General features: G+C 35.1%; 1 protein-coding gene across 6 annotated transcripts in view; it reads left to right on the top strand.

Moving 5' to 3' along the window:
- The first annotated feature begins 3964 nt into the window (after positions 1-3964).
- The window catches only part of LOC120067171 (Calmodulin-binding transcription activator protein with CG-1 and Ankyrin domain), a 39519-nt gene continuing 25996 nt past the window's right edge, over positions 3965-17487 (top strand). The window contains exons 1-7 of one of the 6 annotated variants that reach the window (XM_090308213.1): positions 3985-4320; positions 4573-4699; positions 4791-4951; positions 5665-5790; positions 5904-6019; positions 6887-6975; positions 15958-16003. In XM_090308213.1, the coding sequence (XP_090164339.1) occupies positions 6965-6975; positions 15958-16003 (57 nt within the window). In that variant the 5' untranslated portion in view covers positions 3985-4320; positions 4573-4699; positions 4791-4951; ... (1 more) ...; positions 5904-6019; positions 6887-6964. Of the gene's footprint in view, positions 4321-4572; positions 4700-4790; positions 4952-5664; positions 5791-5903; positions 6020-6886; positions 6976-15957; positions 16004-17487 lie in introns of all 6 variants that reach the window. The other 5 variants (XM_090308215.1, XM_039018643.2, XM_039018642.2 and 2 more) reach the window with 5 other exon arrangements.

Raw genomic sequence — 17487 nt, forward strand, 5'->3', positions numbered from 1 at the left:
TTTCCCACGTGTTTATTTTCAAGAAGAAAAAAGAAAGCAGAGAAAACGTTATTTGGTTATTCATTCATCATTAATTTATCAGTTGTGCGCTGTGGCATTGCTTGTCTTTATCTGTCTGCCAAATTACATCAATTTCTCATCCAAAGTGACGAAAATACCCTCCACGCGGACTTCTCCTTTTCCTTTTATCCCACAATTAATAAAAGTGATGAAAATACCCTCCACCCTTAAATATTTTACGATTTACGAATTATAAGTGAAAACATTAATTTTCCCCTATTTTAATATTTGCTCTTAACCTTAGACTTTTAAAATTATTGCAATTTTAACTGTCTTGTACTCCAAATATTTTTTTAGACATTCAACTAATTATAGAACACATCACATAACGATAACATTGTTAAATTTGAATGAAAAGTTTTTCAAGGAAAAAAAATTCTAATAGATGGATTAGTTAAACTTATTTAGGGACTGCTTGGGACGCTGAGATGATATAGGATGTGGAGAGTTCCGATCGAGTATATTCAAGTACTGAGATGATATACGATACACGGAAGAAAACTGACGGTGAGATACGAAACACGTTCCGAAAATGAGCTCACAAACAACTAAAATTGGTGAGATAGGATAATGAGCCTCCAAACACTGAGATTATATAAGATGTGGGGATATACCATTTCATGTTAGACCCCCGAACAGTCTTTTATGTGCTAAGTTAAATTTGGATAAAATCAATGATTTTATGAATTATATATAAAAAATGAGTTTATAAAATATTTTACATTGTTTTTCAAAAATTAAATTGGTTGACGAAAATTGAATAAAATGACAAACTTTATGAAAATGAAAATTTTATGGTCCAAAATGATACAACCTTACGAATTTGAAGTCAAATTTGATTTTTATTCCCAACTTAAAAAACAAGCAAAAATACTTGTGCACTAACTGCTCACATGCCACAATGTATTTATGACTTAAGATGAAAGAGTATGGCATTATTTATAGGCTTACAAGCTCATGTTAGTTACCATAATTGACTTGTGGGCAACTAAAGAATTTACAAATTGAAGTACCACCTTAAATTTGAGGAAGTGTTAGTTGATTAGGATTTATTCTAAATTATTATTTTCTTGTATTTGTTCCTTTCCAACATTTTCTTTTTCCTTCTATGTTTCTAATTTCGGTCTCTAAGTGTCTATTTATTCTCAATTTCATTGCATTTGCATTCATGCTAATTATTCGATAATATATACCAAATTAACATGGTACCAGAGCTAGTTCTTAGGATTTATATTTTTCAGCCACTGCCTCTATTCGATTTCTACCTCCATCGATGGGTCGTTGATAGAGACATATTCATGCATAGACCCATTGCAAAACCCTAGTCCAATCTCTTTTTGTCAACTATATCCATATTTGGTTCGCCTACTTAGTTTATTCTGCATTATTGTTTTCCAATTTCAGCCCCTGTTATGTTTTATGATCTTCCAAAGTTTTTGTTTCATTTTCAAATCAGTAGTTCATGGGTTATATTTTAAATCTCTCTTTGAGGATATCTTCTCCAACCTGAAAATTCTCCGTCTTTTAGTTTTTCATGGGTTTTGTTTTAGATCTCTATCTCCAGTTCGAAAGTTTTTCGTTTTTTAGTTATTTGTGGGTTCTGTCTCCAGCCCAGATCTGCCATGATTTGATTCGATAGTTTTCTTTAGTTTCCATTATTGGCCGATTTACAAACTCAAGTTGGTTGTTACTCTGCCACATTGAATTTTAGTGAGAATTTAAAGTAAATTAAAGGTTTACTTTAATTAGTATTTTTCATTTCTTAGTTTCTTTCCTTTTTTTGTCTCTATTTGGGTTGCCAAAACTTCCTGCGGGACGGGAAATCCCCGGTTTGACCGGGGATGAGGTCAAATCGAGAAAATTTTTCGGGGACCCATTCGAGGACGAGGCGGGGATGGGGACGGTATTTCCGCCCCGACCCTGACCCCGATTTGATATATATTTTTAATATTTTATAAATATATATTTATAATATATAAAATAACTTATTTATATGTATGTTTATAATGTATAGATTTAAATTGTTGTGGATCATAATATTAAATATCTAAATTTTAAATCTAAGCCCAGAAGTCAAGCCTAAAAGTCAAGACCAAATTTTAAATAAAAATTTAATTAAAAAAATAGGGAATCTCCGCAGGGAATTGGGGAATTAGTAGGGGAATCCCGCTAGTGGGGACGGGTGCCTCGACCCTGTTACCAACCCTAGTCTAAACTAACTATTCAACAACAGTATACAGACTAACAACCAATTATGATTAAACACACGAGAATTGTCATTGATATACTTTATCAACAATGTTGCATTGATCATGTCATGCACTGCATACAAAAATTTTATAACAATCAAATAAATATCTTGAATATATGCACACTGAAAAAATATATGGTGGTGTAATTAAAAGCGATAAACTACATAGCCAATTTACTTTGATACCTCATCAAAAAAAAAAAAAATTAAACATTGAATTGATTTTGGATGATTAAAGGCCAGAATGATTTTGAATATAACAAATATACAAAAAAAAAAAAAAAAGATAAATTTTAATTAAGAACCACCTCACAAAATTAGTGATAATTTTTTTTTAATAAAAAAATTGTAATTTTTTTTATAATTTGTTAATTCTAAAACCAAAAATATAATAATTCAAACTTTAAAATATATCAAAACCACTTCTAAAAGTTTGTAACCAGATATCAATACGATTGCATGATAATCAATTTTACAAAATTATCGAATTCAAATCACATTTTTCTAAAATCAATACTTCAACCATCACATGCAACACATGTTTAAAATGAACATAATTTAGTGGTAGTTGATATATTTTCCCATCTCCATTTGCCATAAAAAAAAAACTTCTTCGTCGATCTTAAAAGTTTTGGTATTAAAATAGATTTAAAGTTAATTATTTCAAAATTAAATTACAAATCAATCCCATAGTTTAGTTAGAGCGTAATCCATATGATTTATCATTATGATTTAATCTCTATGTTTGATAAAATATTTCTAAACAATCTATATATTAGAAATTATTAACTATGAGGTTTTATCGAACCATAAAAACTAAAATTCCAACTTTAAATTCATAAAGACTAAATTGTAACTTTGTCCACCAAAATTGTAATTCAACCAAAGTTTTTTTTTTCTCTCTCCATAAGAAATTCGTGGACGAATTTTTGAACAGGTAATTTTACAAATATAACCGTAGACAATAAAACAAAAATAAAAAAGAGTATTTTTCTTTTCTTTTTTCTCTCTCTCCCCCTCTCGTTTAGGAGAAAAAAAATCTTTTTAATTATGAAATACATATACTTCATGTGAGGTAAATAATTCGTATCAAAGATAGATATCGATACTTTATTTTCGAGTTACGAGTGATTTAACGTATCTATTTTTATGCTATCTTTTTTTAAAATAAAAAGATAAGCAATTCATACTTTTCCTGATCCACTCGTATCGAAACTAAAAAGAAAATAAAAATAAAAGAATACCCTAGAAGCATCTAATCTCCATCTTCACATCTAAGTCCTCACAAAGTCCACAACAATATAACCAACTTGAAAATCTTCAACAATTCAAATAAGAATTCTTCGTTATATTCATACTCATCGTTCTAATATTCTTTTTATTCTCTAATCAATATGAATTAGTTTTTTATTGTATTTTATTTACTATGTTACTTCAACATATTAGATGTTGTTTTTGTTTTGTTTTATAATATTTATACTGTATCTTGTATTATTATCATTAATATGCAAAATTTATCTGTATTTTAGATTTTTTAAGAAAAAAACCTATCTTCAACTCATCAATAACTTAATTTTTAAAAAATTAACTATCGTCATATTATTTCGTATCAATATCTCGTATATTTATGATTGTTTTTAACTTATAAAATCCAATTTTCTAATTCCAATTGTAAGCTTCTGACCATATTTGATTTTTCAGTGGCCGAAACCGAAGCGCACGGCAAGACGGAAGTTCCATCTGTTGAATGTGGAAGTCAATTCTCCATCTCCGATTTTCAGCTCCTCGGTGATCCGGAGAAGGATTTTCCGACGTCGACGCCGCCGGTGAAGTATTCTCTCGGATCTCTTTTCTCTCTCTGTCTTCAGTTTAACAACTCGAAGCAGTTGTGCTCCTTCTGCAGAAGCGCCAGTTGAAGCTCTTCTCTGCAATTCGGGAGGATTCTGAAATGTTTTCTTTAACTTATTCTCACTGAAAAAGCTGACGCGATCTGTACATGATGAACGCCGGTAAGTAATGGAGTCAGTAGTTTTTCCATTTCTTTTGTTTTTAATGGAGTTCTTGTTTTTCCTGATGTCGACATGAATTTCTGCTTAGTTTTTCGAGTAAGTTTCGCGGAATATGGTTTTAACTAGTATAAGAAGTGTTGGTCGCCGAATGTAAAAAATGTACGGTGGAAGTTATTTGTGATGATTGGTTAGTGTTTCACGAAGAGCTAGGTCATATTTCAGTTCTAGTGACATAAGCTGAGCTATTTTCAGTTGATACAGTGAAGAGGTGGCTGTGAGTTGTTGAAGTCTTGTGTTTATAAAAATCAACCCTCAAGCTACTGGGAATTGGCTTGTATTTGAATTAAAATGAAGGATTTTTAGAGACTGGAAAGAAACGGTGATGCTCTTTAAGTTAATTTAAGGCAATTTATTTTCAGTAGCTTCGTTAAGTCTTACATTTTTTTTATATATTTCTTTTTCTTTCGCAGAATAATTGAGTATTTGGAAACTTTGATCCGTTGAACTCTAGTTTCTTGCGTGTATTTCGATCTTACTCAATGTTTTTCATTCCCAAAATAGCTGATCATGCGTCTGATAGTGGTACACAAGTATGAAGGAAAAACGTTGTCTGCACAACGAAACAGCTAAGGTTTTTCGTCGGGACATAATTCTTTTGTATTTTGATGAATGTATTTTTATTTATTTATTTAATTTTTGATAAAGACAATTTTCATTGAGAAAAGAAGAAAGAATGCTAGGGCATATAAAATTGATGAATTTTACATGTAGCCTGATTAAATTAGAAATTCTTTAAGTCATTTGATTTTTCGCATGTTTGTCATAGGGACTGTTGTGATATGATCGAGGTGTCCCTCCGCCATCCACCTTTTTGAGAGAATGGTTGCTTTCTAGGATGTGGGTTATATTGTGGGTGATTTGGGGAGCATAATAGTAGGGTGTTTAGAGGGTGAAGAGGGATCTAGTGATCTTTGGTCCGTTGCTAGATTCTACATCCCTTTGAGCTTTGATTTTGAAGACTTTTTGTAACTATTCTTTGGACACTATTTTGTATGGTTGACATCCCTGTCTTTAGTGGAATTTCCTTTTTTTGTGGGCTTGACTTTTTGTATGTCTTTGTACTCTTTCATTTTTTTGCTCAATGGAAGTTATTTCTATTATAAAAAACATGTAAAATTCATTTTACATGCCTACTATGCCCTCTTTCCATCTGCGAGTAAGTTTTGTGATAATGATCTCGTATCTATACCCATTTTGTTGGGTCTTTTACTTTTTTGGAATTATATTCAAGTTAACTTGGGAACTGAACTGAAATTTGAAAGCCTTTTCATATCATTATCTCAGGATATGATATTAATGATCTTTATCGAGAAGCACAATCCCGTTGGCTGAAGCCTCCAGAAGTGCTCTTTATTTTACAGAATCATGAGAAATATCAGCTGACTGAGGAGGCCCCTAAACAGCCAACTAGTAAGTAACCTTTTTAACTATTGTTTTTCTTTGGAATGATTTTTGATGGCATAGCATGTTAGAGTGTTGTTTTATAACGTTTGGATAATTATTGAACAATGGATTTGCAACAGGTGGTTCCTTGTTTCTTTTTAACAAGAGAGTACTCCGTTTCTTCCGTAGAGATGGTCATAGCTGGAGGAAAAAAAGGGACGGAAGAACTGTTGGAGAAGCACATGAACGACTTAAGGTTTTGTATCATGCAATCATTCCAACTCATTTTCTTAATTACTTTTTCTTCCTGCAGTAATATACCAAGGTCTGATTCTTGGCTACAGTAGTTTGTTCGCTTTTCTTTTCTTCCTCCTCGTTGGGAAGGGATATATATTGCGTAGAAGAGACAACAAGAACACAACCGGGGGGGAGGGCACGGGTGTATGAAGTCAACCTAATGAATTTTCCAACATTGTGTGCTAAGTAAAAATCACTCATAAAAATTAAGGCAGTGCTTAACTCACTTGTTATATTTATGTAACCCAGGGTTAAAAAATTGAGCCAAATGTTTAATATGTGAGTTTTCTGATTATCATACACACGCACACCCACCCACCCCTTGCCATACGTGTGGTGGAAGACGCTGAAATGCCTACACTTATTAATGTTTTTAGCTTTAAATTTTTTTAAAACTGAGCACGCTAAGTGTAAAAAACAAGATCTGCATTCATAGAATAACTAATAAGTAGTAAACGAAATGATAGCCAGGACTTGCACGTTTGCATGGAATGGAACATACTATGGGAACACTAGTTTTGACCCCAGGACTAATGAAATGCTACAGTGGTAATACCCAAGTAATCGAGTGCTAAAAAAATGAACTATAAGATGTGATTTCAAGCTGGTTAGAGTTACGGTATTGAAAAAAAATTATGAACTTTGGATATGGTTAGTTCAACCACAATATTACCTGATTTCGTGCTATGGAAACTAAAACTTTTTCAGTGGATTACATAAATAGTGCTATACCACCCAGTGATCTGTCTGCATTAGATCTTTTGAGATCACCTAAGTTTTCTTACTGATTGCTCGAGTCTGGATTATTGTTTGTCTTCATGGCTAGGTTGGAAATGCTGAGGCGTTAAATTGCTATTATGCACATGGAGAATACAACCCCAATTTCCAGAGACGTAGCTATTGGATGCTGGATCAGTGAGTGTTCCTTTTCCATTGTTGAATGCAGTCATGTGATTCTGCCTTAAGGCCTACTTTCTAACTCTTGATATAACCATCTTCCCATTCCATCCTTATAAAGCCTGAACACTTCAATTGCTTTATTTATGTTCTACTCATGTTAAATATTCCGCACGTACAATTGGTTGGACAATTAAACTAAGGTTTTTTATAATTCTTTTACTATTTCTATTGTTTAATTATTGAAATAGCACATGAACGTACCCCGATTTTACACCAGAGTAAAAAATTTTGAGTGGAAAACTCATTGAATTTGTTATTTAGGGATGTTTGGGAGTTGACTATTATAGTCAGTGGTTATAATAGTCTGTAGGTTATAATAGTCTGTAATTGGGATGTAGACTATTTTAGTTTGAGTTATACAATCACTAATGGTATGAGGCATTTTGAGGCATTTTGGGTGAAACCAAAAGTAAAGTCGTGAGAGTTTATGCCGTGAACAATATCATACCATTATGGAGATATTTGGAGATCCACTATCCCTAATAAGTGAGTGACACTAGGCCCTAATTTAGCCATGTTGATAGAAGCCTCAAGTGCCAAACAAAAAAGTGGAAAGTCTTAGAAGATGCAGTCATGGTGGTGTCCGTATGTGGTTGGCACTGGAGGTGGTAGTTCGCTAAGTTGAACATTGGAGGTGGTTTTCGTCGAAGGTGGTTGTTAAAGCATGTTGTTGGAGTGAGTCGGTAGTAGTTCTGTTGGTGGTTGTAGCTAGAGTTGGGCGTCAGATGTAGTCGTCGGAAGTGGTCGTCAGAGTTGGCCATCGAAGGTGGTCATTGGAGCATGTCGCTGGTGATGATTGCCGTTGGAGTTGGTCATTGGTGGTGGCCGGCGGGTAGAGTTCTTGGAAACATTGGAGGGAGGGAGAGAAAAAGAGGTGCAGATGGAATTCCTTGATAAATGTGCAAACTTTGATTGTGAACATTGTAGAAGTTGGTGGAGTTGAGTTATTTTACACCAATTTCACAAGTTGGTGGCCGAACATTGTGTTAATTTCTTTTATCTCAACTCATCTCAATGCCCCAAACATCCCCTTAGAGATTTTATTGACGGATAAAAAATTACCGGCTAATTTTGGAACATGAAGGATATAATATAAAGTAATTTTGGAACATAACAGATAACAATAACACTACAATTAAAAAGGTCTGCCATAAACACTAAAATGCTCTCTCCTCTCTCCTCTCTCCCCTTCCCTCCCTCCGGCACCCCATTCCGACCTAACTCTACGCCCTCTCCTCTTTTCCGACCAAGCTTTGCCTATTCTCACCAACCTCAGCCCTCCCCCGTGACTCTTGTCTCATCTATCTCTTATGGCCCTCCCAATGACCCTCCCCTCCAAGCCTATTTTAGCCGTCGAAGTTATTAGTTGTAGAATCAAGGACAGCCATTTCTGTGCCCTCCTCCAAGCTGGTTCAGTAATCATAGAAGATGTGGAAGCCAAAAAGCAAATCTCCTTGTCAAAATCGCAGCTACTTTGGTTTGTGGAAAACATCTCAACCCTTTCGAAACTTCCAACATCCAGCTTCTTTGTCAAAAGCAGTCAAGATGCTTCTGGTGTAACCAAGATTTCTAAGATCAGAGTCTATTCAAATTGGTTTTTAAGATGTGTAGTGTGGCCTGCAATTGGAGGACGATTCTTCATACATGTTCCATCAGGAACTCTTAATTCAGGTTGGCATTCTTTCCTTACCTTGTTAAATGATGCTTTGTCTCTCTTTAAAGCTGAACCGGTGACAAAAAAACCCCTCTTAGTCCCAAACTCATATGCAAACATAGTAAGGGGAAGAAAATCTATGGTTAAGTCTGTTTTTTCAGACAAACAGAGTCCCCTGTCCCCTCAGAGCACCAAAAAACAGAGCAAAATTAATTTTTGGGTTTGAAAACACCAAGATGTCCTCAAGGAAGATTTTAGTAAATTGTGGGTAGTCAACCGTTTTTGTGAATTCAATGAATGGACGGAAGTTTCAGAGGTAGTAAGGCAGTGGTCCAATTCTAAAATTATCATCAATCCTCTTTCAGCGGAATCAGCCTTATTAAAGCTGGAAAAGGGGAATTTGGAAGATTTGATTGAGCATTCGGGTGTGTGGCAAAAAATTGGACATCTTCACCTAAAGTTTGAAAGGTGGAACACCAACTTACATAGCCGGCCAAGGGTAGTTAAAGGATATGGAGGTTGGATTTCAATTAAAAATCTACCATTAGAACTTTGGTGCAAGCAAATTTTCGAAGCAATTGGTACATATTTTGGTGGATTAGAAGCCATTGCCATAGAAACTTTAAACCTCCTCAATGTGGCAGAAGCTAGAATTCAAGTTAAGAAGAATTTATATGGGTTTCTACCAGCAACTTTAGAAGTTTCAGATGAAAACAAGGGAAGCATCTTCCTACATTTTGGTGATATTGAATTCCTAAACCCTCCAAAGAAGGCCAAGATGTTTTTTAATGAAAAGAATCTCTCAAATCCGGTAGACAAAGCTAGATTTAATCAAGTATTGATAGATGAAGGATTAAGTAATTCAAATGAGGCTGAGCAATGGTCCTTCCTCAAGACAGCAGTCAATCACTTGAACTTCTCCAGAAATTCCCTGTTCTCAAAGGAAATTTTGTCCCAAACAACGATGAAAGGTATTAGACAACTGGAAAAGGAGATTCAAGGAACTTCCCTATCAAAAAAGTTAACTCCGGTGGTTTTTCAAACGGATGGAAGAGAAGCCAGCCCGCTGGAAGCTAATATTAATGAAGACCAATCCGGAATTTCCCCTAACCGGTTTAGTGTGAACAAAAAGAAAGAGAAAGAAGAGGAGTCATTAAGAGGAGAGAAGGAGGTTCATTTATTGAAGAGAAAACCTCTAGAAAATCCAACTCATTCCAAAGGAAGTCCAACGGTCTCTACACTACCAATGGCCCCCTTAATCTCCTCTCTCGGAATCCCAGCGGCCTCCAATTTAAATTTATATTCCGAGGAAGTCCAACAGTCTATTTCATTAAAGCAAGGAGAATTTTTAATAATGGACAACCAAAAAGTCCATTTGAAAGCCGCAGCCCCTCCGTGCGGTGGTATTTTGGCCTCCAAGGTATCAAGTGATTTTCCCGCCCATTTAGAAGGTCAATCGTCACTTTCAGTCACTCCCCTTCACACCTACGAATCATTACGAAAAGATTCATTAGGTGGCATTTCCTCATCCTCTCCCTTACCCGGAATTAATCCAAAAAATACAAGCAAGGGCTCCATTTTAAAACCTTTTCGAAAACGCTTCATAAGAAAGAAAACCTCCTTCCAAAACGGCTAGACCTCTTTGTTGAATGCAGACATATTAGAGAATTGTTGCATCAAGGTACAATTACCCTCCGACACTCAGGTCAGTACCTTCTCCCTCTCATCCCTGCTCCTTCTCCTTTTAAGATTTCAAAGTCCGAGACTCACAAGTAGCCTTTATAAGAGGCTTATCTGATCCTCCAACAGAAGATTTCAAAGGCTATGACTCAGATGAAGACTCCCTGTTCAGTATTAGGAGTGATGAGGGTGGCAGTCTAGTCCCTGACTTCCTCCAAGAAGAAGAGTACCCTGATTATGAGCAACAACAAGACTTGCACTGTTTATTTCAACCTGAAGAAAAACTTAACACAGTTAGTATCATCAATTCTTGCATTAAGCCCATCGACAAAGGAGATATTCCCAGCAATCTGATTTCATTGGCAGAGGATTGTGGATTGATCTTGGGTTAATTACAAGAACACACCATGAAAATCATTTCATGGAATACTAGAGGCATGGGTGATGCCTCCAAAAGATTGGCAGTAAGACGATGTGTCAGAAAAGTCAACCCAGATTTGGTCATGATCCAAGAAACCAAGAAAAATTCTTTTGACATCAGATTTATAAAAGAAATTTGGAGTTCCAAAGACATAGGGTGGGAGTATGTGGAAGCACAAGGTCATTCAGGAGGCTTGTTAACCATGTGGGATGAAAGTAAGATCACTGTGATAGAAGTTCTTAAAGGAGGTCATTCATTATCAATTAAGTGCATTACATTATGCAAGAAAACAAGTTGGGTCACAAATGTTTATGGCCCTATGGATTACAAAGAAAGAAATCATATTTGGCCAGAATTATATTCACTTTCAGGGTATTGTTGCGAGTCTTGGTGTATTGGAGGATATTTCAACATCACTAGAAGAATTCAAGAAAGAAATCCAACAGGGAGATTAACAAAAGGGATGAAGAAGTTTAATAAATTTATTGATTCAGCAAAATTAGTGGAAATCCCCCTTAGTAATGGCCAATTTACTTGGTCAAGAGAAGGTCCTCCAGCTTCTTCACTTCTTGACAGATTTTTGGTCTCAAATATTTGGATGATACCTTTGCAAATACTAGAGTAGTAAGATTGACAAGAACATGTTCAGACCATTTTCCAATTCTTCTTGAAGCCGGATCGTTTGAATGGGGGCCATCTCCTTTCAGATTTTGTAACAGTTGGTTATCCATAATAGAAAGCTGTGAAATTATTAAAGACACTTTGTCAATGGGTGTTCAACAAGGTTGGGCTGGATTTGTCATCTCTATGAAGCTAAGAAAAGTTAAAACGACTCTTAAAGCTTGGCATGTAGATTTTGAGACAGCAAGAAAATCAAGTGAGGAAGTGTTATTAAGAAAATTAGAGGAAATTGATCAACATGTAGAAACTCATGGGTTAACAGATTCAAACAGAAGTTTGAGAAATGTGTTGATGGCTGAACTTTCTTCCCTTTATAGAACAAACGAAAGAAATCTAAGACAAAAAAGCAAGCTGAATTGGCTAAGTTTAGGGGATGAAAATGCAAAATTCTTTCATAGATTTCTGGATGCTAAAAAAAAAGAAGGAATCTGATTTCTGAGCTCATAAATGATCAAGGAGTAGCAACCAATTCTTTCAAAGAGATTGAAGACCTCATCTTAGATTTCTACTCCATTCTATACACCAAGTTTCCAGGTCAAAGAACAGTCCCTCTCAACCTGAAATGGTCCAAAGTGTCTACTGCTGATAATGCAAAGCTGACAGCAAGGTTCTCTTTAGTAGAGATCAAATCTACCCTAAACCTGTTAGGAAAAATAAGACCCCTGGACCGGATGGTTTTGCAGCTGAATTCCTTCTCAAATTTTGGGATTTCTTCAAGGATAAATATCTAGAACTTTTTGAAGACTTCTACAACAATGGAAAGTTAAATTCATGTATAAAAGAAAACTTCATCAACCTCATTCAGAAGAAAAAGGATGCTGCTCGGGTATGTGATTTCAGGCCAATAAGCCTAACTACTTTGTCTTACAAATTAGTAGCTAAAGTATGAGCGGAAAGGCTGAAAAAGGTAATGCCAAGTATAATAGAGACTTCACAAAGTGCTTTTATCGAAGGAAGACAAATATTAGACCCAATTCTTATTGCAAATGAAGTGGTTGAAGACTACCGTTCCAAGGGAAAAAAAGGGTGGATTTTAAAACTTGATTTAGAAAAGGCCTTTGATCGGGTTGATTGGGAGTTTCTTGAAAAAATTCTGGTTGAAAAGAATTTTGACTCAAGATAGATTATGTGGATGATGGGCTGTACTTCTAACACAAAATTCTCAATTTTCATAAATGGAAGATCTTGTGGTAGAATTCAAGCTTCAAGAGGAATAAGGCAAGATGACCCTCTTTCTCCTTTCTTATTTCTACTAGTTAGTGAAGTCTTAAATGTACTACTGTCCTAGCTTCAAGAAAAAGGCAAGTATGAAGGCTTTATTGTTGGTAAAGACAGAACTCATGTTTCTCTTTTGCAATTTGCGGATGATACTCTAATTTTCTACCAAGATGACGAAGAAAAGCTTAGCAACCTAAGAAAATACTTGAATTATTTGAGTGGTGTTCGGGGTTGAAGGTCAATTGGGAAAAATCAGCTTTATGTGGCATCAATATAGACCATTTCAAGCTACAATCAGAAGCTGCCATCTTAAATTGCAAGGCTGTCTAACTCCCATTTATGTACCTTGGTCTTCCTCTAGTGGGCTACCCTAAACAATTAGCTTTTTGGCAACCAGTGATTGACAAAGTCCAAAGCAAATTGGACAAATGGAAGAGATACAACCTTTGAAGAGGAGGTCGCGCTACCCTTTGTAAGTCGGTTCTTTCTCATATACCAATCTACTATATGTCACTTTTTCAAATGCCAGAAAAGGTGATTCGAACTCTAGAAAGAATATTGAGGGATTATTTTTGGGAAGGGCATTCCGGAAGCAAAATAAATCATTTGGTTAAATGGAGTATAGTCTCACGGTCCCAAGAAGATGGCCTTCTAGCAAAATGGGGGTGGAGGTTATCATTGAGGAAAACTCACTTTGGAGGAATGTAATTATCAACATTCATGGAAGAAGTAAGTTTGGTTGGCATACTAATGGTAAATTTTCCAGTAGTCTTAGAAGTCCCTGGATTAACATTTCAAGATTCTGGTTAAAAATGGATTCCTTGGCGGCCTTCAAAGTTGGTAACGGTGAAAGGATAAGCTTTTGGAGTGATCCTTGCTTGGATTTGGTTCCTCTAAAAATCTCGTTCCTTAATCTCTTCTCCATCTCCACCAAACCCGAAGGTTCATTACAAGATTATTGGGATGAGATTTCAACCTCTTGGATTTTTCATTTTAGAAGACTGTTAAAGGATGAAGAGGCAGAAAACTTTCAGCTTCTGACTGGAAAACTCTATCACTGTAAACTTAATTCGATTCCTGATAAAAGACGGTAGTCTTTAGAACCAAGTGGGTTTTTCTTAGTCAAGTCTCTTGTAAAGCATCTATCCTTCTCCTCCCGAATTGGTCAGCTACTAGAATCAGCCTTATGGAAGTCCAAGAGTCCTAGAAGGGTAAATATACTGATTTGGATCATGCTAAATGGCTCACTTAACGGTGCAGATATCCTCCAAAGGAAGTTACCTACTCACTATATTTCTCCACAGGTTTGCTCTCTTTGTTGGGTAAACTTAGAATCACTCTTACACTTGTTCTTCCAGTGTGTTTTTGTAGAAAATTGTTGGACATCTCTTTTTAACTGCTTTAATGTCAGCTGGGTTCTTGATAATGATTTTAAGGCTAATGTGCTTCAACTATTGATCGGCTCATATTTGAAGAAGAAGCCAAGATTACTTTGGACCAACGCAGTTAAAGCTTTATTATCAGAAATTTGGTTTGAAAGGAATCAAAGAGTGTTTCAAGACAAAGCTTCTACTAGCTCCTTTAAATTTGATATCGCCCATATCAATGCCTCTTCTTGGTGCTCTCTTTCCAAAGCTTTTCAAGACTTCTCTTTACAAGACATCAACCTCAATTGGAATGCCTTCATTTTTCCGCTCTCTTGATTTTGTAACAGCATAGTGCTGGTTATTAATTTTCAGTTTATCCTTCGGTTGTAAGCCTTGTCATATGCAAGATCCTCTTCATTTTGTACTTAGCTATGGATTCTAGTCCTTCTAGGAGATGATGAGAATGCTAGGGAGGTCAATCTAGTTGAGATGTCCTGGTGCATTTGCTGATCCTTTTTGCGCTTTTTAGTGTGTTGGATTGTTTTGCACTTTATGTTTGTTTCCTTTTCTTCACTTGTAACATCTTTCATTATCTTAATGAAGTGGTTTGTTTCTTGTTCAAAGTTACAATAACACTGCAATTAGCTTCATTATCTGAATTGGGAGAGTTTCATTGTTTTTTTAGTTGCTATCTCTCTCTTTGTACTTTTGGTTATTCCATTTTCAGATTTTTCTTTTATTTCGTTTCTTTGTACTTTGGAGTGTTGGTCTCTTTTTATGCTCTTAATGAAAAGTTTGGTATCATTTTTTTTAAAAAGGAAAAATACCTTTTTGGTCCCTAGGTTTTGGATTTAGTTTCTATTTGGTCCTTAGGTTTCAAAATATTATACATTTAGTACTTAAACTTTGAGTTTGGTTTTAATTTAGTTCCTAAGTTTCTTAATGTTACTATTTTACCCTTGAGATTTGAGTTTTGTTTCTATTTGGTTTTTAGGTTTCAAGATTTACATTTTTAACCTCAATGTTTGACTAAATACTCTCTTTCCGGCTCTAATGATAATGTCTATTAATTAATTTAAAAGAGGTAAAAGAATTATAATTAATTAAGTTTCACTATTTTTTTATCACTATTAAAGTTAAATTTAAAATTTCACTTCATTGTTATTTTAAATTAATTAATAGACATTTACGTCAATAATTAAAAGTGAGTATTTAATGAAAAATTGAGGTTAAAAGTGTAAGTCCCAAAACCAAGAGACCAAATTGAAACAAAACTCAAACCTAAAGAGTAAAATTATAACATTTTGAAACCTAGGGACTAAATTGAAACCAAACTTAAAACTTGGGAATTAAATGAAACCTAGAGACCAAATAGAAACTAGACCCAAAACTTAGGGACCAAAAGATATTTTTCCCCAAAAATAATGTAAAGTAATGTTTGCAGTCAGTTGGATAGTTCATTTCCTAGCTTCACTTTTCATTACAATACATAGGAGAGTATGATTCAAATAATTGAGACTAGCATTTCTCATATATTGAATCGATTTTAAAGCTCTGATTTTTAAAGAAAACATCTGCAAGGATTATGGTAAAGGAAACCCAAAAAAAGGAGAGCTTTCTGTGGGAAGGGTAGTTAAGAAATGATTTCAATTTCCGGAAAAATAAAGAGTATTTAAAGGAGGTGAACACCCAACAAAGAGAACTAATTGGCAATGAGGAGGGGTAAGTGGCCAAGTGTCAGGACCCAAACATAAGCCGGCCAGTATGGACCAGTGAAAATATGAAGCACATTCAACAGTTGAACACCAATGCAGATTAAGTTATCACCTATTTATTTATATAATGCTGTGAGCAAGTGCATTTATGTTGAGTTTGTCATTATAAATTTATATGCTGATATTCAATTTTCTTGGCAGGTCATGTGACCACATTGTTCTTGTACACTACAGAGATATCAGTGAGGTGAATTACTACAGTAACAGAATAGATAAAGCAAGAATGAGCTAATAATGCCACTATTCTTTTGTATTATACAGTGTCACTATTCATTTATCTCTAATACAGCACCAATATCTTTCTCTTTTGCAGTTTCCATCCTTGTTTTCTTTTTTTTTTTAAAAAGAAACAAGACCGTTCATGGATATAATGAAACGAGTCTAATGCTTAAAATACAATAAAACAGAAACTGAAAGTAAACATACAAGTAAAGATACAAACTAATTAAACAGAAAATATGAAAGCAATCCAGTTCAAACAAATATTTTGTATAGAATAATTAGAGAAAGCCTTAGAACAAGAACACTATGAGGAAGCTAGAAGACGAGCTGAATGCAATTGAATAGACTAAGAAAGGGATTTCTCATGAAAAATCGTTGATTTCGTTGAAACCAAATCTTAGATAGAAGAGTTTTTACTCCATTGGACCACAATATCTGTGATCTGTTTGCCAAAAGAGGGCCCACCAAAATCTGTAGAATATTATCCTGAAAAGACTTATGGAAACTCCACTAAAGCTGGAAAATAGAAAATAAATTCCCTCATGTTGATTTAGCAAAGCAACATGTTAAAGTTAATTAGGGTTTATTTCAATTATTATTTTTCTTGTATCTTTTCCGTATCTAGTTTTTCCTTTCTAGTATTTTTCCTTTTATGTTTCTTTCCTTTGTTGGGTCTGTTGGTGTCTATCTGTGAAGCACAAACACTTTATTTTGGATGAAGTGTCAGGGTCGGACACGTGTTTGACAACATCACGTGCGGACACACGCCTAACACATATCAGACACGCGAAATTGTCTTTTTTTTTTTTTTTTTTGAAAAGGAAACGATTCATTGTATTAATAAATAAAGATGAGCGAAAGCTCTAAGTACAAGAGAGTTATACAAAGAGCAAAGCGAGAATACAAGTGCTTGTGAAAGGATCAGGAGATGCACCCGGACGTCTCAACTAGGTTGACACTCCCTTAGCATCCTCATCATATCCAATTCTATCCCATGACTGAGAGATAAGAGAACAAGATTACAAAAAGAGGACAAAGCCTAAAGAGACAACAAAAGTGAAAAAACTAAGGATGAAGCCAAAACAGTGGCCTGAAAATAATAAAAATATATAAAAAGTTCAATATGCGTTGCTGAGAAATCTGGAAATCTGGAGGATTTTAGTGCTGTCCGTTGGGAGGGGTTGAGATAAAGGTCTCCCAATTGAGGTTGAAGTCTGAAAGGCTATAGGCACGGAAAGGGTCAGAGAGGAGGCACCAGGAGGAGGCTTGACGACGGGCGGCTTCAAAGCGATCTTGGCAACTAGTGACTTTGTTATGGAAAATTCTTTGGTTCCTTTCAAACCAAAGGTCTACCAATAAGGCTTTTACAGCATTGCACCATAACAAACGGATAGATTTGTGGGAGGTGGGTCCGGCAAGGAGCTGAAACACATTACTTTTGAAATCATT

The sequence above is a fragment of the Benincasa hispida genome, chromosome 12 (genome assembly GCF_027475165.1).
Source record: "Benincasa hispida cultivar pf3 chromosome 12, pf3_genome.v1.1, whole genome shotgun sequence".
NCBI lineage: Eukaryota > Viridiplantae > Streptophyta > Magnoliopsida > Cucurbitales > Cucurbitaceae > Benincasa > Benincasa hispida.